This window comes from Apodemus sylvaticus, chromosome 2 (genome assembly GCF_947179515.1).
Source record: "Apodemus sylvaticus chromosome 2, mApoSyl1.1, whole genome shotgun sequence".
NCBI classification, from domain to species: domain Eukaryota; kingdom Metazoa; phylum Chordata; class Mammalia; order Rodentia; family Muridae; genus Apodemus; species Apodemus sylvaticus.
This window is the reverse complement of record NC_067473.1, coordinates 59,594,980-59,617,081: the sequence shown is the minus strand read 5'-3', so window position 1 is coordinate 59,617,081 and position 22,102 is coordinate 59,594,980. Positions and strand designations below refer to the sequence as shown.

The 22,102-nt window shown below is 36.4% G+C and overlaps 1 protein-coding gene across 1 annotated transcript in view; it reads left to right on the top strand.

Annotated features, from left to right (window-relative positions):
- The window catches only part of Mtpn (myotrophin), a 30,908-nt gene extending 9,350 nt beyond the window's left edge, over positions 1 to 21,558 (top strand). The window contains exons 2-4 of the mRNA XM_052173446.1: positions 6,072 to 6,185; positions 6,893 to 6,976; positions 18,279 to 21,558. Of these exons, the coding sequence (XP_052029406.1) occupies positions 6,072 to 6,185; positions 6,893 to 6,976; positions 18,279 to 18,365 (285 nt within the window). The 3' untranslated portion in view covers positions 18,366 to 21,558. The remainder of the gene's footprint in view (positions 1 to 6,071; positions 6,186 to 6,892; positions 6,977 to 18,278) is intronic.
- Positions 21,559 to 22,102: the final 544 nt, after the last annotated feature.

The window sequence follows — 22,102 nt, the reverse complement described above, 5'->3', positions numbered from 1 at the left end:
CTTTCCCTAGCTCTCACATGGAGAGAAGGACAGGAGCATTTCAGCTCTGATCTGAGTCTTTCCCATCATTATATCTTATACATTGAGAACTGCAAATGATGGGGTGGGGATGAAGTCTTCTTCCTCTCTTCTTTCCATTTATTTCTCTCCCTTGTCATAGGTTTATTCACAAATACAGTTTTTACATCTGTACCCCATTAAATAGGATAGCAGATACTTTCCAGGCTTCAAAACCTTGTCAGAAGGAATTGCAACTGTGGATCACTGAGTTTATATTTTGTAAATGAAGCTACATTTTGATTTCTTTTTTCAAACTGAGAACCATAGACTTTCAAGATTTTGAGTGTTACTTTTTTACTTTGGTAAGCTTGCTGTGTGTGTGTGTGTGTGTGTGTGTGTGTGTGTGTGTGTGTTGCGCACATGCACATTGAATTATTATTTTTGTACCACAATTAAATTTTTCTTTAAAAACAACTTACCATTTAGTTACAAAATATATGTTTGACTAATTACTTTCAGATTTTCTTCCATCTAAAGGAGAAATTTTAACAGTTTAGCAAAAAAAAAAATGGCTATATATAATTTAAGAATCTTTCATAATTTGAAATAATTGGTTATTTTGAATAAAAACATCCTAAGTTGAAGGAAATGCATAAGTAGGGGAATACAACGAGGGTCTTGACTTCATGGGTTCTTCAACTCTAGAAGGTGATCACTGTGGTTATGATTTTAATTATAAGAACTAACAATAAGAAACTATTCTTAAAAATATTTGAAGTATTTTTAAGAAGCTACATGGTTGTGTATTGTAATTGAGATTATGCTTTTTAAGTAATTTATAGTTGTGGGAATTACTATTTGTTCTTTTAAATGAGTAAAGATTCACATTTTATTTATATGGCAATTAACTTCTCACAAAACAAGGAATAGGTTAGAGATATATTTCATACCTTTTTACTTTCTATTAGGTTTTTTGTTTTTTGTTTTTTTTTTTGTATTAGAAAGTTCAGATAAAGTATCAAAGCTTTTCTCACCTCTTTACCCTCAAGAGTAGATTTGATCCATTACTATGCTGAAATTTATAATTCTGGAACTGCTCTACAAGCTGATACAGTGATAATGATTCTTTGCAAAATTATATCCTAAGGTAAAAGTTTTAACTAGTGAGGTAGATGGGGTAGGGAAATGAGGTGCACACAAGAAAAAGGTAGGAAATGAAGGGCCAGAATATTCTTCTCGAAAGGATCTGTTTAAAAACCATCAAACACCCCGATGTTAAGGTATTCTAAATAGGACAGGAAATACTTAACACTACCTGAATGACTAGGAACATTGGCTCAGCTGCAGCATTGGTAAATTTAATACACTTGCTGTTTGGTTTCTACTCAGTCAAGTATCCAGTGTTAATTTACACACTGTCCTACAAAATGGACACACATAGCCTGCTTTTTAGTAGCTTTATTTTAGTCTCTTGTGATAGCACAATATGAACTTACACCTTAGATTTTGGTTTCACAAAGTGCACGTTTGGGAGTCAAAGGAAGAAAATTATTTGTTTCTTTTCATCTGAAGAATGACCTAGAGAAAGTTATCAGCAAGAATCAGGTGGCCATTTAATTTAGAACGTGTTTCTGTCTGTGATTCTATTATTCAGTGAGCCTAGCCTAATGTAGTTTAAGATCCATACAAGATCTGGGATTTAAAGGAGAAATTTGTGGCACTTAAATATATGCCACACAAAATTGGAGTGGTGTCTTTAAACAAACTATAGGGTGTTCCCATTTGTGTTAGAATAGTTTTTACACACACACATATATGCCACGGATTTCTAATTATATTTATATTTCATGTAAGATCAGTTAGGAAAATAGTAGAAGCGGAGATTGAAGAAGACTGGGAAAATAGACCTAGTAAATATTGCCGTTTTTTAATGACCGCTATGGTTTCATCTGCTGGAGAACTGGTGTGCTCGCTTTTCAGTACAGTGCTGTTTTCATCAGTTCTTGCTTGTCCACATAAAGATACTTGAATAGCCATTTTTAAAGTGTACTTAATGTTTCTGCTTTTTTGCTTTAAATTCTCCTTTGTCATTTATTAATATTCTTAGTTGTGCAGTTAAATACGCCTAACCTAAATGCTACATAATCAAAGCCACAATAAATTCCAGTTAAGGCTTGAAAGTAACATGAATCACAAGTGGTAGAAGTAAAAGTTGTAGTCTGTAATCCCTGTGGGTCTTTAAATTCTAACAAGATAAGGCTCGGGTACCTGAAAATTTAATTCACAATGAGAGGTAAACTGCAGGGAGGTAAGTTCATGATCACTCTGTGGGCTGAGTACCTACAAATTATGCTCTCCTTAGGACACAAACTAATGGCACTCATCTTGCATGCCTGCCTTTCCCAAAAGGCAGCGAATTCTTTATCTCAGTCAGAACTTTGCTTCACCTCAAGCAAATAAAACTGTACCTTACCACAAATATTTGTTTAGTTAAGTAAGGAAGTACATCTTTTTCTGATACCAAGTTTCAACTTTTCTAACCTTTGCCTACTTTTATAAATAAAATTTAGAATAACAGTACATTTTAAAACAACAGTCTTACTTTGAAAGTAATTCTTTTTTTTCTTACTTTATTTGGTGGTACGTTAAATCTGTTTTGTTGAACAGTTTGTCAGATGTTAAGTAAGGCAATTGGCCATTTGTAGCACTTTTGTCTTTCAAGAATTGTTTGCATAGCCATGAGTGCTCTAGGAAGTGAGAAAACAGAGAAGTTGTAGACTGATGTAATACCAAGAACCTTTACCCAAAAAAGTTATTAAAAAGTAGATGATTCATCAGTGCAGCCTCCAACTAAGGCCCACAATTCTTTTGGTACCCATGTGGTAGGTAGCAACACTTATCCGAAGCTTCTGACCAGAGCTCTTTTCCACCCTCTCTTCACAGAAAATAGGAAGTAAGCAGAAACTAAAAGAGGGTTCCAAACTTCTCAGAGAGTGTGATTCTCAAAGCAGGCTCTTTCCTTGAACTATGTTTATCTTGCTTTGGAAGACTGATGCTGATGTCAGAATTAGTTGATAAGTCTTCCCGTCTCTTCTGTTTTCCTGAATTGTGTAGAGCAGATATGAAGACTTAAGTATTTGGAAACATTTACCAGTGAGTCCATCATACCCTTTTCTTGTTTATGTTTCGTGACAGGTGCATTGATCTTCCTGAATCACCTTTTGATTTCTCTCCATGGTATCTTGTTTTCAATTTATTTGATTTCTACTCTGACCTTTATTCTTTTGTCCTTTTTGTTTGAGTTGCTTTTTTTTCTAATTATTTTGGTGAATATAGAAAGGGCATTATCTTAAAGCCTTTAACCTTTCTAATACGTTTAATGCTCTAAACATCTTTTCAGTGTTGTTTTGTAGAGGACCCATCTAGAGACTGCTTTCTTTTTGTTTACTCATACAATCTTTGCAGTGATGTCACTTGTCAGCTAAAATAAGAATTGTAATACAAGTATGAAGGGATAAAGGAGAAAGCTTAAAAACACTACTCTATTTCATATGTATTGTGCAGTCTTGTATTAAGAATACAACATTGTGATTCAGACAAATATCTTCTTAAGAAAAGCACCTTACTGGGTACTTACTACAGGTATTTCAATGCAAGAATCTATACAGATAATACTGATATGAAAAGGGAATAATAGTAATGGAAGAAAAACTTTTATTAGGGATGATCTCATCGGTATCCCTTGTTGACTTGTATTTCTGCATTTTTGAGTGGACCAAAATGTAAGATGGAATAGCAAATCACCTTTATTATTTAAATTTGTTTCTAAACAATATGTATTAGGTTAATTTGTATGTTTGTTTGTATTTTCATCCATTCTACGGAAACTTGCTTTAACCCAGCTTTGGATAGTCTTAGCTTGTGTATAAACTAATACCTATATTGGTTAGTGGAGTGCTTGCTCAACATACACAGAGTCCTAGATTTTGTCGTCAGTTCCACATAAAACCAGGTGTGTATGTGCCTATAGTTCCACCATCCTTAGCTGTATAATGAGTTCAAGGCCAGTTTTAGCTACACAAGACCCTGTCTCATTAATAAATGGACAGGCTAGAAAAACAGGTGGGCAGACAGATGGGTTAAACCAACACCAGTGGTCCATAAAAGTGATACCTAACCTTTATTAAATGTCTTGCTCTACTAAGCACCATATAACATATTCTTCATTTATCATTATATTTGAATTTTAAACAGGTTGGAGGGTACAGATAGTCTTATTCTATCTTATCATTAAAGAATCTAAGATTTAGGAAATGAATAGTCTCTGGTCTCGTAACATGGAAAAGTTGGAAAACTACCCATTCTCCTCCAGGGTTCTTAAAATACATATCTGTATATGTGTATATTTTAAGACCCTGTTTTAACAGATGTCACCATTAGGTGTCACATGCTCCATTGGAGAACAGATTATATATACATGGTGGTTCTATAACAAAACACCAGTGAGGCTGATAGCGGTCAAAGTTTTTAAGTATACATTTTATATTTTTAAAGTGTATTCTGTGATGTTAGCTCAAAATCATCCAACTACAAAACATTTAAATCACACATTTTTCATAGGATGTCCTCATCCTAAACTATGCTTGACTAAATTGGCTTTAAGAACACCCTGTTACAAGCCACTGCTTCTAACTTATAAAAGCTGTTTTATCATCCATTAACTCAGAAGAGAAAATTAATTTCTGATGAAACTCAGTCTTCTATAGCAACAGTATATTTCTATAGCTAAGCACTTTGGTTGGCTTATCCAGTTTAATTCCCACAACAGTACTGGGAAAGCTAGGTACTTCGATCTGCACCTTTAAATTATGAAGACTCATATACATAAAGAACATAAGTAACTTGCCTAGTGTTTAGTGTTGGTGAAATATATAGTTTTTAACTCAAGGTTCATACTAGGAAGAGGTAAAGAAAAATGTGATCTCTGCTCCCAGAATTTGCATCCTTGAGAAAGAAGGCATATACATGTAGAAAATGGCAAAAGCACTCTATACCTCAGTGGCTGCTGCAGTTTGAGGGAGGGAAAGCTTACCATGACTATAAAAGATGATGCTGATAAAAGAAATCTTGAGTTTGGATGGACTTAGGGAATCTGTAGTACTTATAATAATGAGAAGGAAGAAAAGAACTAGTCTAAATGAAAAGGGAGGAAATTGAGGGGCTTGAAAGCACAGCTTATAATGGATATGAAGTGTTAACGGCTTTGACATTTTTATCCTGATTTTGGTTTAATGAATTGACTAAACTAAGTGAAAACTTTATTTGTGGAGAAAATAAACTTTAGACATTTTGCTATTCTGTAAAACCTGAAATCTCCATTCAAAAGGAAGCAAATTTGAATTGGGAGCATCATAGTGCTCTAGAAAAAGAGTGGCATTCAATCGATATTTGGTTAGTAATTGAACCACATTTTAAAAGGATTGTTTTAACTTCACATTTGGTGTGTGAAGTGTCCCTTATCCTAGGGTAGTTTGAAGATTAGAAGTTATGCATATAGCATGGTACCACAAATAACATGTTGGTCACTAGAAAAGTTAACATCTTAATATTATGTCCCCATCATCAAGAGTAAGCCATAGTCTCTGGTAACCGTGTGACTATTAGTTTGTTTTTATTTACAGAACACTAATATTTTCAAATTAGATCATCTCCACACACTGTGGTAAGCTACGTGCATTGGAAGCCATGCCTAGTTTTGTTCACCATTGTTTACCCAGTGCTTACTTTACTATACCACTGTAGTAAATACTGAAAGAGTGAAGTGAATTCTTTATCATTTCTGATGATACAGGTCATAAAAAATACAAAATCTCAGTACTTAAGCTTATAGTCTTTGGTTACATATGGACACTATGCTGACTGAACTCATTAGAAGTAATGGAATGCAATATTATAGTTCATTGCATTTAGCATCATGTATTGTTTTCTGTTTGCCTATTATCTGGAAGTTAAAAAAATTCCAGATGCCTCAGCGGTTTCCTATCTATATAACTGTCACTTTTTGTTTCAAGGGAGAAGATGTCAACCGGACACTAGAGGGTGGGAGGAAGCCTCTTCACTATGCTGCAGATTGTGGACAGCTTGAAATCCTGGAATTTCTGCTGCTGAAAGGAGCAGATATTAATGTATGTACCAATTGTACATTATTCTTAATGTATATAATGTATGGCATTCTAGGAAAAAATGTGTTAGATGCTCTAGGAAATTGTTTGCTGTAGGTTTGTGAAATGGTTACTTTTAATAATATAGACCTACACAAACTTCCTTTTTTTTTAAGCTAATGAACTATTTGCTATCCCCCCTTAGCTGTTGCTTTTCGAGTCCTAAAGCTTGCCGAGTTAACACTGTCGGCAGTAGATGTAGATGCTGTCATGTACAAATCACAGGACCCCTGAAGTGATAGGCTGCACTAGTCTGCACTATGAGGCGCGTGTGAGAAAGCCATCAGGCAGGAGCTGTCATCTCCTGCCGTGGGCCCTCTGTAACTGAAGGATTCAGGACATTCTCTTGGTGATCATGACAGTCAGAGGACTTTTCACCACGACAGACGATGGGCCCAGTTTGGCATTCTTCTCTCCTTCCTCATTGGCAATTTGACCCCTCTTCTCTCTGAATTACACTGGCATTTCTACAATAGTGGAAAAGATAGGTTCAGAGAAACTAACTTTGTCACATCAGTGGCAAATAAAAGATTGGAGCTTAGATCAGATTTCTACTCTATCCTGACTCCTGAGTAAAGGCATTGCTTGTATGCTTTGGCTTCTTGATCATTTTTAAGGAGCCAGAAATGTTTTTTAAATGTAGGTAAAATTATATCTTTGATATTCTATAGGCTCCAGATAAGCATCATATTACCCCTCTTCTGTCTGCTGTCTATGAGGGTCATGTTTCCTGTGTGAAATTGCTTCTGTCAAAGGTAAGGTCAATGTTCATTTTTATCACTTATTTTAAAACGCTCACTACTTTGTAACTATTTAAACTAAATGTGGCTGCAGGGACAATATCCAAATTTGAGATCTGGAACAGTGATAATTATAACAACTGGCTATAGACTGTTGGCTTCCAGTTTGTGATGCTAACAAGCTTGGACTAGTTTCCTTCATAAAAAAATCTTGTTAGACAAAAAAGGTCAGCTAAAGTAAGTGATGCAAAAAAAAATAATGTCATCATTGTGGAGGAATACAATTTGCACACTGGCACAGGGTTATAGATCACACTTTGAGTAACGTGGGTTTGAGATTTTACACTTTATTTTCTGTAATCTATGCTTAAAAAGGTTATCAGAGATACTTTCTATACACCTAGTTTGTTGATGTGATTAAGACAGTGATGAGTCTGGAAGCTTTCTGATATTTTCGTCTCTGTTAATATAAACTATTATACAAGATCCAGGCATAGGAGTAACCAATTCGTAGCAACCATTCTAGCTATGGCATATGCTATAAAAGAAGAAATACCTATAGAATAAGTTTCTGAGCTTGCATTTCATGATCATATGTGGGACCTTATATTACTGCCTGCTAAAAGAAAGCAGCAAGGAAAGAGGAAACTGAGTTACTTAGTGAGTATAAAGGTTTGTCAATTTCCTGATACAAAATACATAAGCAATGAAAAGTAATTTTTATTAATAACTAAGACCAAAGGTGAGCTTTACATTTTTGTTGCTTGAGTTTTAATATAACAGAGAGAGAACTGGGTATGATAAAGCATTTTTATCTTAACACTTACTACCTCGTTAGAGCTCTACAATGTGGCTTGTAACATTAGTGTTGGATTCTACCCTTAGTTTCCTATCAAACAAAAACTAGGTTTGTGTAATTATGTGGTTTTCATTCTTTTGTATTCTGTATGTTTATTAGCTACCATATATTTTTTAACTACCATATATTGCTATGGATAACAAAAACCAAAATAAATCAAAGTTTTATTCCTTGTGCCATTATAGTCAATCTAGTATCGGTGATGATGTGTGGTCATATACTATCATCATCTAATTTCATCTTTCGGGATTTTTTTTCCTTACTGTTTCAAAGACTTATTGCTAAAGGCTGCAAATACTGATTCAAGGTTCTTGAAAGATTTATTCCAATAGTAATTAAGCTGTTTATAGTAAAGATACTTAAACCCAATTTAGATAGACTTCAGAAAAGTCTTACTGGCTCATGTAACTGTATAGTTGAGGCAAAGTTTAATCCTGGATTTATGCCACATAGCATGATTTTTTTTTCATGTTTTCTTCCTCAGCATTGGCTGAATGTCCATGGCTTACTCCTGTTTTCTTGCTAAGTATAATAGCTAAAGTGGGCGGAGGAGGCAGGGTCATTCTTTCACCGACCTTCTCTGTTCAGCAGCGTGTTTTTTTCTCTGAAAATAAAAACCTCTGAGATCCTTTTAGATAAGATTATTTATTAAATTCAGTATTTTCTTTCTTTACTCAGCCATTTTTTTTTTAATAGATAGAACTTTTTTTTCTCTTTCTGATACACTTGTTTTTCTTCATAGGGAAACAAAACAAGACATAGTTATCTAGAGAAGAGCTAGTCTCTGGTTTATATTTAATTTCAAATATGCTTCTTCAACTCAGATGTGTATAAGTTTACATTAGTAAAGAATGTTCTACAACAGGAAATTCTTAGGCCGTACTATGGTGTCCTAATAAATGCTTTATAAATAATGTGCCATGTTGCCAAGTTATTGAATTGTCTTAACTAGTTATTTTATATTATTTTGGATCTGTTCCTTGTTTTATTGTCAAATGACATTAGAGAAGTCTGTATTGGCAGGTTAGTTACAATTATATGGAGTTGGTTGTCTTAGGAACTTTTTTTAAACATTTTGTAAAGTAATAGAGAAAATTTTAGTTCTGCTTTCTCAAAATTAATTACTTTGGCCGGGCAGTGGTGGCACATGCCTTTAATCCCAGCGCGTGGGAGGCAGAAGCAGGCGGAATTTCTGAGTTCGAGGCTAGCCTGGTCCTCAGAATGAGTTCCAGGACAGCCAGGGCTATACGAGAAACCCTGTTTTGAAAAACCAAATAATAATAATAATAATAAATTAATTAATTACTTTGCTTTTTTTTTAGTGTATAAGCTTTTTTAATGGACATGCTATGGTTTTCTTAGCCAGTCTCTCCCCACCCAACCCCTTAAATCAGTAGTATTCCTTTAGGGGGAAAATTTTTTTTTTTTTTTTTTGAGCAAGCAGTCCCTTGGCTATGAAACTTAGGTACATTTCAAGTCCCTGTATAGTTGAGTCACCAGGAAAGTATCTGGTATATTTTGTTATTTGAATTGAGAATTAGATATATATGATATAAGAGTGGGCTAGAAATCTACCCTTGTAGCACAAGGAAATACATGGCAAGCTCAAAGGGAGGACCATTTTATTCAAATTATTCACTCACTCAAGCCCAGTATATGTGTTGATATAGTTTCAAATCATTTTTAGGGCCACTGACTCTCAAAGAATCTTACCATGCCTTTCTCAGTTACCTTATTTTAAGGAGAGATTGGACTATTAAGAGTCTAGCAACATGCTTTAGTTAAAGAATTTACCCTGTAATAACTGAAGAACTGTTGTGATAGGTTTATCTCATATACAAATGTGCCATTATAAATGTATTACTTTAATCCATTTAACTCTTTCAAGCTGGAGTACATCATTATTATAGATGGTTTCTGTTGGTGAAATGTACTTTGTATTTTAACACCTATTTCTTCTCAGTTCTACTTCTCAGTATCTGGCTTTAAACAAATAACTTAGCAGCTCATCATCTTATCTTTTGTAACATGGGGCCAGTACTCATCACATGCAGCCCAGAAGAGGATAAAATAATTAACAGCTAAGTAACATCAGTGTGCAAATACTGTTTTGAGTGTTTAAAATAGATCAGGTCGCCTAACTTATCCCAACAATCCTGCAAGGAAAAGGATGTTGTTGTGGGTTTTTTTTGTTTGTTTGTTGGTTTGTTTTTTGGGAAAACTGCAGAGGAGTGAGGAAACTTGCCCAAGTTCACACAGCTGGTAAGGAGGTCTCTTAGTTCATTTTCTGCTGGTTTTTAAACAAAATGGCACAACTTGTTTAGTTTAGAATGAATAGGAATTTAGTTGACTCTTGGCTTTGAAGGCTGGGAAGTATAAGCATATGGTACTAGTAACTTTTAAAAGCCATTGTGCTACATCATCCTTTGTCAAGTTGACAAACAAGGTTAACCATCACAGGGCCACACATTCAAATGTAGACATTGAAACTAGTCCAGTTTGCTTTCTCTAACCACCGACATTTTAGCCTATGTGCTAATAAATGTGCTGTGTATGTAACCTATTTGCTGCAGTGCCTGGCACTATAAATTGACAGTAAATACTAAGACTAGTCAGAATTGATAGACTTATCAGAATAGGGAAGACTTGCCGCTGTCATGAATGAGGGTTTCTGAAACATACTTCATTAAAGAACTTTGTTTCAAGAATCAACACACCCTTCTCTAAAGCATAGGCTACTAGAAGAGCTCTGATCTGAATGTCCTTGGAGAAAACAACTGAAAGATGCGTTTGTACTTATCCCCTCCTATTTCCATGAAAAAAAAAGTTATGTGAAACCTTCTTACAAAGGTTTATAAAGACTAAACTTTTTATTCTTCCTAACAAAAGTTTGCATTAGAGACATTAACATCTCATAAGTAACAGAACAAATGCACATCATTATATCTGCAGCTAGAAATTGACAGTAGTCACTGTATCCAATAATAAACAGAAATGTAAGATTGTGCAGCATTGCTCTCATGGATGGTGTCTTGGAGTAGGGATCTTACAGGCATAAGTAGCTACCTGGAAAGCTTTTGAACTTCTTGACTCTTAGAAGCCATCAGGAGAGTACTTGCTGTGCATACATAAGGACCTGAGTTCAGATCCCTAGTACCTACATAAAAGCTGGGCATAGCAGTGCTCAGTTGCTGGGGAGATGGACAGAAGAAGATCCCTAGAGCCCACTAGCCAGTCAGACTAGCCATTTGGTGAGTCCCAGGGTTAGTGAGAGATCGTGTCTCTCACAATAAGATAGGACAGCCAAGGAAAACATCCAACATGACCTCTGGCTTCTACACTCATGTAAACATACTCAGCATACACACAGCACATTTAAAAAGCTAAGAGTTTGTTAAAGTTGATTGTGTAGGAATACAAAGAGCAGCTGAGACAATAGCAGCAACACTTAGCCCACCGAGTCAGCTAGAACTTTCAGCAAGTACTTTAATGTGGTCATTTCTCCATTCCACAGTGAGTATAGTTACAGGCAGGGTAGTACAAATGGAGACTCTTACTTAGCCGTAAAGTTCAGAGACATACGTTGAAGACCTGGATTGATAGCATAAAACAGTAAATCAATGAACACATGAACCCAGTTAATAGTCTTCATGCTCTAGAATACTCTGAGAATCAGAGAATGTAGCGACCGTTCTATTTTTAATACAGTATTTGCCTCCCTAATGTATTGTACATGTGATCCTTTTCTGTGCCAGCTTGACTGTGAAGTAGGAGAAATCTCTCCTCAGTGCCCTACAGCATAGTAAAAACTTTCTATGAAGGGCCAGATAGTAAATATTTTAGACTTCTTGGGTCATATAAACTGTTTATACTACTCATCTGTGCTACCATATCACCAAAGCAGCCATAAACTACTTATAAATGAGGGGTTAGAAGCTTTAATTAGCAAAACTATATCTGGCATGTAATTGAAGTTCAATCAACATTTGTTGAATTAACTTTCAAATTGTCTTTAAAATATTTCTTGAGTATTGATATAACTCAGTGGTATAGCACTTGCCTTTAAATAAGCAGCTCTTAGTTATACAAAGTGTGTGTGTGTGTGTGTGTTCTCAGGTTTCAACAGATGGTCATCCTGTTTCATACACAGTTGATACACAGTTACAAAAGGAAACTCTGATCCTAACATTTTTGCAACAAAACCAACAATTTTCAACTAAGTATGGCAAAGAATATGGGATTTATAACTGGAAGCTCCTAATTTGCTGACTGATCTTGTTTTGCTGATGTGAACAGACACCATGATCAAAGCAACTCTTATAAGGACATTTAATTGGGTGTGGCTTACAGGCTCAGAGATTTAGTCCATTATCATTAAGACAAACATGGCAGCATCCAGGCAGGTATGGAGCAGAAGAACTGAGAGTTCTACATCTTCATCTGAAGGCTGCTAGCAGAATACTGGCTTCCAGAGAGCTAGGATGAGGGTCTTAACACTCACACCCACAGTGACACACCTGCAACAGGGCCATACCTTTGGTAGTGCCACTCCCTGGGCTGAGCATATACAAACCTAACAGACCTTAAACAAGTCTCTTCTCTCTGAATTCAGAGCCCCAGTCTATAAAGTAGTTAACAGTACCTTCTTTACAACACTCGTGTGAAAAATATAAAGGAGGATTTCCTATAATATTATATTAAAAACCTAGAGCTACCAAACTGTAAAGGTCATAATAATGTTTAGTATTAAATTAGATGTCCTTGGGCTACTGTCTTAGCTGTCTTTTATATGTTATATCCCATATTAATATGCAGATTAAATTTCTACCAAGTTCTGTACCAGTAAATTTTACAAAATATGTAATTTTATGTATTTGAATAGTTTTTAATGTTACTAAATACCAAATGTATTTTCAATAGTCTCCAAAATGGAATGGTATCTATAAGTTCCTTGGCAAGATAATATTTAAATATACATTGAAACAGTTACAGTTTCTTAGAATTACAGTATCCTAATACAGTAGGAAATGGTACATACTTGGGTAAGATAAAGACTCTGTCATAATGAAATACAGCTGAGATTTATAAAGTTCTCTGTTATTCCAGTGAGGAATAAGAAGAGTGGGACTTAGTTGTAACAGAACCCCCTGTTACTAGACTCTAAGCAAGACTGTGTCTCAAAATAAGATGCCTAGTAGTTACAGTTCAAGGCTGAGCCACTGGCTCTGATATATATCATCAGCCTACCATCTTTACCCTGCCAACCCAGTGGTCCTTATGTTTTCATAGTGAGTATTGCACCTGCAGTGATTATTTGTGTTTGAAAAGGAAGATGGGGAAAGGGATTGAGAGTGTTGGGTTTTTACTGAAAAAAAAGAAAAAAAAGCCTAAAGGAAGCTGAAATCAGAGCAGGTGGCCCCTCTAGCTTAAAGGAAGCCTTGGAATCCCATTTTGATCTCTGTGTAAAGGAAAAATAGAGATAAAGAAGTTTGGCCTCTGAGAGCTGGTATACAGTGTTCAGCACAGTATACATGATGACACATGATAAACAACCAAAGAGGAGCCAGCTGCCTGGACTCAGACAGACTCACAGACGATAACAACTGAGTAGGAGTCAGTTGAGGGAAACAAATTATTTTTTGTTCCTTTGCATTTTTCAATTGGTGGGACATTTAATATCAAATTAAAGAACATCCACTGTTTTCATTTGAACACCAGGAATATATAGGAGAACAAAGTGACGAGCATCCTCAAACCTCAGAGACTTTATCTTTTAAAGGCATAAACCTTCCTTTCAGATAGCAAAAGGTACTTCAGAAAAAGAAAATAGAAAATGCCTTTGTAATTTTTTTTTAAATTTTAATTTTCAGGGTAGAAAAGTTCTTGAAGGCATTATATATGTTTCTCTTAAGCAAAGTAAACATAATATGTTTAAATATTTCTTTGAAGATTTGTACTGGCTGGTTTTATGTGTCAACTTGACACAGGCTGGAGTTATCACAGAGAAAGGAGTTTCAGTTGGGGAAGTGCCTCCATGAGATCCAACTGTGAGGCATTTTCTCAATTAGTGATCAAGTGGGAGGGCCCCTTGTGGGTGGTACCACCTTTGGGCTGGTGCTCTTGGGTTCTATAAGAGAACAGGCTGAGTAAGCCAGGGGAAGCAAGCCAATAAGAAACATCCCTCCATGGCATCTGCATCAGCTCCTGCTTCCTGACCTGCCTGAGTTCCAGTTCTGACTTCCTTTGTGATGAACAGCAATGCAGAACTGTAAGCTGAATAAACCCTTTCCTCCCCAACTTGCTTCTTGGTCATGATGTTTGTGCAGGAATAGAAACCCTGACTAAGACAGGATTTATCATCAGGAGGTTTGGGACCTTCTAGGCCTTGAGAATGCAGAGACTAATAGGATTGGCTCCTACTACAGCATATTTATGGGGAGGAAAGGGACAAGTTTTAAGAAAAGATGTTAGTTTATTTTAGGAGATATTGTGAGACTTGATATTGATGAATTTCAAAGAAGATAGGGAGAGTAAGGCTTAAAATTTAAGGTAGGTTGTTCAGGAAGGAGATAACGGTGAAAATTTTTGATTGATTTTCTTAGGCGAGAGCTAATATGTAAAAGAGGAAGGAACTAGGGGAAAAAAGTCAGGTATTTTCTTGGATTGGAGTCCAGGGAATTGGAGTTCAGTAAAGGGTAGCATTAAAATACTGTGTACCACCAACATAACTTGTAAGTCAGTCAACAGGAGCTCAGAAACTTGGGAGAGTGGCTTCTAAAGAGTATAAAAGGGAATTCACGTTCATGGCAGAAGCTTAAATGAAAGAAGTTGCAGGCTAGCTGGGTAGTGGTGGTGCACGCCTTTAATCCCAGCCCTTTAGGAGGCAGAGGCAGGTGAATTTCTGAGTATGAAAACAGCCTGGTCTACAGAGTGAATTCCAGGACAGCCAGGGCTGCACAAAGAAACCCTGTCTCGGGGTTAAAAAAAAAAAAAAAAAGAAGAAGAAGAAGCTGTTGCAGGTACAAGATGGAGATACCAGGAGGTACAGTAGGGCTTTAGAAGCTACATATAGCAAGAACAACAGATAATAGTCTAGTTTGCTTTCTGTTACTGTGATAAACACCATGACCAAAAGCAACCTGGGGAAGGAAATGTTTATATAGTTTACACTTCCAGGTCATGGTACATCATGAAGAGATGTCAGGGCAGACTCAAAAGCAGGAACTGAAGCAGAAACATGGAGAGACACTGCTTTCTGTCTCTCTGGCTCATGCTCAACTAGCTTTCTTATACAACTCAGGCCCCATCTGCCGCGGGATGATGCCACCCACACTAGTCAAGATAATCTCTCACAGATCTAGCCATAGGCAGTCTGGTTCAGGCAGTTGAAGTTTCTTCTTCCCAGATGGCTCTAGGTATGTCAGGTTAACAAAAAATAAGCAAGTAGTAAGCAGATTGCTTGTGTTTATTTTTATTATTTGTCTTCATTCTCATTTATGAAATTGCCATAAGAGGAAGGCTCTTAGGAAAGTGAAGATTGTCTGCATTGTGTGATGGATGTGAGTAGTCTGAATGGCATGATAAAACATAAAACCAGATAGGAAACTATTGCATCTAAGTGAAGATCCTGAAAATAATGATTGCAATGAAGAAGCAAGGATGGATGGGAAATGTTACGATAGTGCAGACTTAGAAAGTCAACAAGAAAAGCTGTAGAGTGTGTTCACATTTCTTTCTAAGTTCTTCACCATGAGAGGGAACACTGAAAAGGAAGTGTGCTTGTAAAGAAAGGTAATAGGCTTGTTTTAGGGTAAGTTCTTCAGCATGGAAGTAAAGGTTGGATATACTTGAGATAGATCATGAAAAGCACCTGAGCAAGTGTTACTGCAGTCTGTATAGAATGAGGACATACACGGGACAGCTAGACAGAGTAGGAGTTAGAAAAAGAGGAAGGGCAAGCCAAACAGAGAATACAGAGATCATCCTGTCTTGAGAATTGGTGTATTGGGTTAGGATTTGCCTGTTCTCAGGGCTCAGATATAGTAACACCCAGGGAACTCAGCATTCAGAGAACATTACTACTATATTTCAAAGTATTTTTAGAGCAGTTTAGGTCAGTTGCCAGTTGTATGCTGGGTTAATTTTTCCTCCTTTTTTCTTTTAAGGAAAAGAATCTCAGGTTTTAGTCATATTTCATTTCTCTTTCAGAGACTACAGCTGAATATCCTTTTAACTTGACCTAATGACATGTGCACAGAGAGTGTGTACCATTTACAAATCATCACCTAAAGTGGGCCAGCTGTGCTGCTGCCCACCCCAACCCTGCCCCAGCCCCCATCACTCTTAATCTATTAAGCTGGATGTAGGTAGATGTACTACCTTTCTGTCAAAGGGACACAAAAAGTACTCATGGGAGGACAACAAATGAAAGAACCTATATCCTTAGATAACCTTCGGAGACAAATCTGTCTTCCATTTCATTTTACCAGTTTACCCTCACAGTAACAAATAGGTTCAAAGGTTTCTTGTTTGCAGATGAATAAATAAGACTGAGAAGGATTAGGCTGTTACTGAAGGTCTATCACTGTATCGCACTGGGTACATACAGCTCCTTGAGTTTGTAAGTGCTGCACAGAATAGCCGTGTTGCAATAATAGAAAGGTAGCTAAGGATAGTACTACTCAAGTAATTAAACATTGTCAGTACATAGAGAGTCCACATACAGTTTTTACAGACTAGAATATAATAGTTAATCTTAAAGTACACGAAATTTGTCAAGTTAAAAGATCCCCCCCAGGGAGAATGATAGGCAAGCCAGGAGAGTATCTAATGATAGTACTTTATAGGAAATGATATGTCATGAAAATGTATGAAGAAACCTAGATTCAAATAACTATTTAAATTTTAAAAGAAAATGGTGCACTAAGTCTAAGAAAGTGGGAGTATGAGGAAGACGGTGGTGGTAAACGACTCAGCTCTGTAGCAGGAAATCAAAGCTAGTAACTCAAATAGTAACAGGAATATATTATTTAAAGCTGTGGAAATGGTCATATAACTAAAAAATGAATGCACAAAAATGACTTGCTTCATCAAGAAAGGAATGGGGCCAGATCTACCCAAATTCTCCAGTAACTTTATTAGTCTCAAAAACTATTTCCTTAATATTCTCACCTGTGCTGAAATGGTTCATTATTTTTTGTTATTGTAGTATTGACTTTTAATGTCATTTAAAATACTAATATGTTATATCTACGCAATAGCATTAAAAGTATTTTGTCAGCTAAATGTTGGCATAATAGAAATTCACTCTAATATGAACTTTTTGAAAAGTTGTTGGTCTAGTGAGAGAATTATTGAGAACCTGAGAAGTAGAAGCTGGGTAGCTGGGACTTTGAGGAACAGGGATCTTTCAGTTGTTTGATCTAGGTGAAGCCACAGTTAAGTGAGCTTCAACTCTCTGTGGTCACCCCAACTCTTCCCCATAGCTTTTCGTGTGTGTGTCCATCCCACAGAGGCTAATTGGTGCTGACTATATAGTCCTAGATTTGAAGCCATCCACTAGAAAGTAGCTGACCCTCTAGGAATCAGACCATTAAAAGAAGTCTGTTGCCTGTCTGTCTGTCACTTTCTATCTGCCAGCTTCTTCAGCTAAATACTTTAAGAGGATGAAGGGAGAGAGAGATTCATAACAAATCAGACTGCCATGGGGGTAATAAAACATGTTGGGGAGGAGCAGAAGTGAAGGCATATTATATAACTGTTTTGAAACTTATTTAATTGGATACATATGATAACTAAAAGCTAATGCACTATTTTTCAGTGCTGATGCTGAGTTGTTGTGGGGTTTAAATGACAAATATGACCCCCATAGGGTCGTAATAGAAGTTTGGTCCCTGGTTGGTGGTAGGAATATTAGATGCCTTGGAGGAGATGTATCACTACGGTTTGGCTTTGGGATTTCCAATGCCCACAGCATTCATTCCCAGCCTCTCACTGTCTCCTCTGGATTTATGGATCAGATGTAAGCTGTCAACTACTCCTCTACTATCATGCCTGCTGTCGTTGCTTCCCACTGTAATGGTCATTGACTAACTCTAAAACTTAAGCAAGCCTCCAGTTAAATGCTTTCTTCTATAAGTTGCCTTGGTCATGGTGTTTCTTTACAGCAACAGAACAGTAATTAAGGCAGTGATTTTGTTTCTTATCATTTCTAACACCTATAAAAATAATAATGCATTTAAAATATTTTTATCTTATTATTGTATGTATGTGAATATGGGCATGTACATGTCATAGCCCATTGTGAAAGACAGAGGACAACTCCAGAATTGGTTCGGGCCTTCCACCATGGATTCTAGGGATCAGAATATATAAAGGGCCTATGCCACATGGCCACCTGGCACTTGCTGTTTCCTGGTGTAAGTTCAGTTAAGGAAAGTTCTCCCCTCTCTTTTTCAGGGTGCTGATAAGACTGTGAAAGGCCCAGATGGACTGACTGCCCTTGAAGCCACTGACAACCAGGCAATCAAAGCTCTTCTCCAGTGATGGATGGATGGACGGACTGATAACTTGGGAAGAATGACTCTCCTGTGGCCTCACACTGCTGCCTGTCTGTCTGTCACTTTCTATCTGCCAGCTTCTTCAGCTAAATACTTTAAGAGGGTGAAGGGAGAGAGAAATTCATAACAAATCAGACTGCCAGGGGGTAATAAAACATATTTTGGAGGAGCAGCGGGGAATGTGATGAGACTTTTACTGGGATTTCTGATCAAACCAGCCTGTTTTTCATTTCCAGTAAAATATACAGCTTATTCCCAAGGGAGAGCAAAAATACAATCTATTGGAATTATTTGGCCTTCTCAGCTCCCTAGCTAATTTATTAATTAGTGTATTGAAGGTCTGACTATACAAGACTGACTCTACTTATTTGGTAGCCCTAGCTGTGAGCAGTAGTGGCTGCTGTTATGTCAACATAGGGTGCTGAGATAAGCAATTAGCTACAGCCTTCTGCCTTAAGAATGCACTCTCCTGGGGGCTCCTGGCTAGTTAAGAGCGCTGCCAGTGGTTAGTGACCAAATTCTCTCTTGAATGACTTTAATCTTTATGTAAGAGCTTAGATAGGTAAGGAGCAGCGCACTCCTAAATTGCTGGATGACTAAACTTTGGATTTTCTCTCCCCTTTCACATCAATTTCATGTCTCTTTAGATAAAACTGACTAGTTTTATTTATAAAATGTTAAATTCTAGGAGCCTAAAGGAGGAATCATTCCAGTAGGCTTATTTCTTTTTTCTCCTTTAGACTCAGACATTTATATAACATTGAAACACTTTGAGACTCCTTCTGGTAGTAAAGGAGATTTAAAAATAAAATCATAGCCATAAGCGTGTTAGTATCTTATAAAGAGAGAACAGTTGTCTTAGTACCTATGGATTTTCTTCCTTTGCTGTTTGAGTGAGCCAGCCTTAGTTGTGTTTGGAGAATTAAGAATCTTCTCTGGAATGCCTCTCTGAGATCCACCATGGATGCTGGTTTTGTAGTGCACCAAAGGTATCTATCACTGGGGTGAGATGTACTATATTTGGACAGATGGAACCTCATCCCTTCAGAAACATTCTTGTTACCAGGTTTCCCTGAGCTGGTAATAGACTCTTGCTGGGCCAATACCACCCTACCTGCATGGTGTTTTTATCTTAACAATCATTAATTGCATACATGTGACAACTTCAAAATGCATTCTGTGTTCTTATAATACAGTGCCCTAAAACAGAGTTCCTAGGACCTGCAGATAAGAGAAACTTATCTCTAAATTTTTCTTTCATGAACAAGAAAAAGAATTAAAACATACAACCTTAAATCTGATGGCCTACATTTAAACTATTAAGATGTCTTGGGCTTTTAATTTGCCATCTGTACAGGCTTACAAAAACTATTAGAATCTTTCCTTAGCCAATCATGCAATAATTGAATGTACCTCAAATTTTTAAAGGGCAGGTGATGGGATAGGGACTTATATTCACATTAGGGATGATAATAATAATAAAAACCTAACCATGATTTTTTTAAGGCAATGTAGCATTATATAGAGGGTTAAACTATTACCAAGAACAGTCAGCCTGGCTAATAACTATTAATCAGTTGAAAATTGGTAGAGGGTTTGTGTGTGTGTGTGTGTGTGTGTGTGTGTGTGTGTGTGTGTGTGTGTACTCTCCCATGAACTCTTTTTTATCCTGTGGCTTTTTCACTTTCAATTAGCCTGCCCCTGTAGTTTTTCTATGTCCAAAAAAACAATCACAAAACAGTAGTTTAAATACTTTAATATATTTGGCTAACTCTGCTGTCTTAATGCAGCCTAATAGAGTTAGAAATCCTACACTTAATCTTAGCCAAAAGGCCAAGAAGCTATAGAGTTGGACATTCTGCTAGGAAGTAGAAGGCACGTGATCAGTCTGTGAGTCAATATAATGTAACAGGGTGTTTTGAGACCTTTGTTTTCACCTCTTGGCATACAACAATTTTAAAGGCTTGAATTTTACCCTTTACACAATTTTTAATCTTTCTTTGAAAATGTTCTGTTATAGTTGGCTATTGCAGAGTGTATCTTATCATTCCTGAACTTGGGCCTGCTTTCTACAGTCATTATGGTACCAAAACCATATGATTCTTTGTACAGTTTATCCCTGTGTTCCTTGTAATGCAGTAGAGGCTATTTTGCCTTCCCCCCTTTGTTGGCCATTTTGTAAACCTATAGCTATGAAGTGATTGCTTGAGAAAATAGCATATAAACATAGACTAGGATAGACTGACCAGGATGGTTTACAGTTTCTTTAAAAAAATAATAAAAAATAAAGATAAAAAAACTAGGTTATTTATAATGTATTTCTGAACCACTTGGCAGAGAAATTCATGACACTTAATGTTAATATTTTTGAATAAATGAAGCTAAAATGTCTGCTTTTGGTACTACACGCATTAATAAAAGGTTAAGTTTTGTTTTCCACTGAAGTACTATTTAACATCTCAGAAAAAAAACAAACCTGCATGTTCTATAGTTTTATATTAAATCCATCATTTCATATGCACTATATCAAGTAAAAACAGGTAACTTGCCTGTCGATGGTTAGTGTACCAACAGATCTGCCCACCCCACTCCCAGCTTCACCCCAGCATATGTAGATTTGAGTTCTAACACAGCACTTGCATATCCCATGTAGTTCTGTGCACAAGCTCATCTTTCCAGAACCAGCTGGGCGCAGAAGAAAGGCAGTAACTGCAGCATGTGAAAACTCAAACAAGTAGCCTTCTATTCATTTTTTTCTTTCCCCAGATAAAAGGAGCTTCAATATGTGTGTACTTGATTTTTATTAACTTCAGCTGAGCTGCTGTTTTCTTCATGTAATATTGTATACTTGGTTGTGTATAGAAGAAGCTGGTAAGAGTGCCCTCCTTCATAAATAAGCAATTGCAGTGTTTTGCATGCAAAAATTTTAAAAAATTTAAATTGTCCTGACTCTATTTTGTAAATGGAGAAACAATCTTTCTAAGCAGTATGGAGGAAGACTAGTGCTTTGTGCATTTTTGGTATATTTGAGTTCATGTTTCCACAATGTCATTCCCTTTGACACAGTTGGGTTTCTCATAGGTATCCTAGTTCATGTACATCCGAATGCTAACTAATACTGTGTTTAAGTTTTGTGTTGCAAGAACAAATGGAATAAACTTGAATTGTGCTATAGATAACATGTTAGCAACATATTTATCCCCAGTCATGGTTGCCTTCCTTTCTAGACTTCCTTAACTATATGAAAACCTTGACTAACTTGAGATTTTATTACAATTTTATCCTACTTCTAGAAGAAGTGGAGAAAGAAACCAAATATTAAAGAGCTAATGGTAATAGATTTGCTGCTCATAGAGAAGCTTTTTTTTAAACTTCAGTATACGTTTTCTGATACATATTATTGCTGTACATGGGTCCAGGAAGCCTCCTAATTAACTGGGAACAAGACACAACCAATAGAGCATCAGAGTATTGATTTATGTTGAAAATAGGGTTATGGGCTCTGTTCATGAGCCTTTCATTGCGAGGTTGCTGCTTTTTTTTTGGAGAACTACATTTTAGAGTGTACTTTTCCGGCTGAATGATCTCTTTGAATCTCAAAACTGAACCAGATTATAGATGAAGTTGGTTTGATTCTGTTGAAGTCTTACTGATAGCAGAAGATTTTTTTTAAGGGTATCCATTAATTAAAATCAAGAAACAAAACCATGTCAGTGAAGCAAG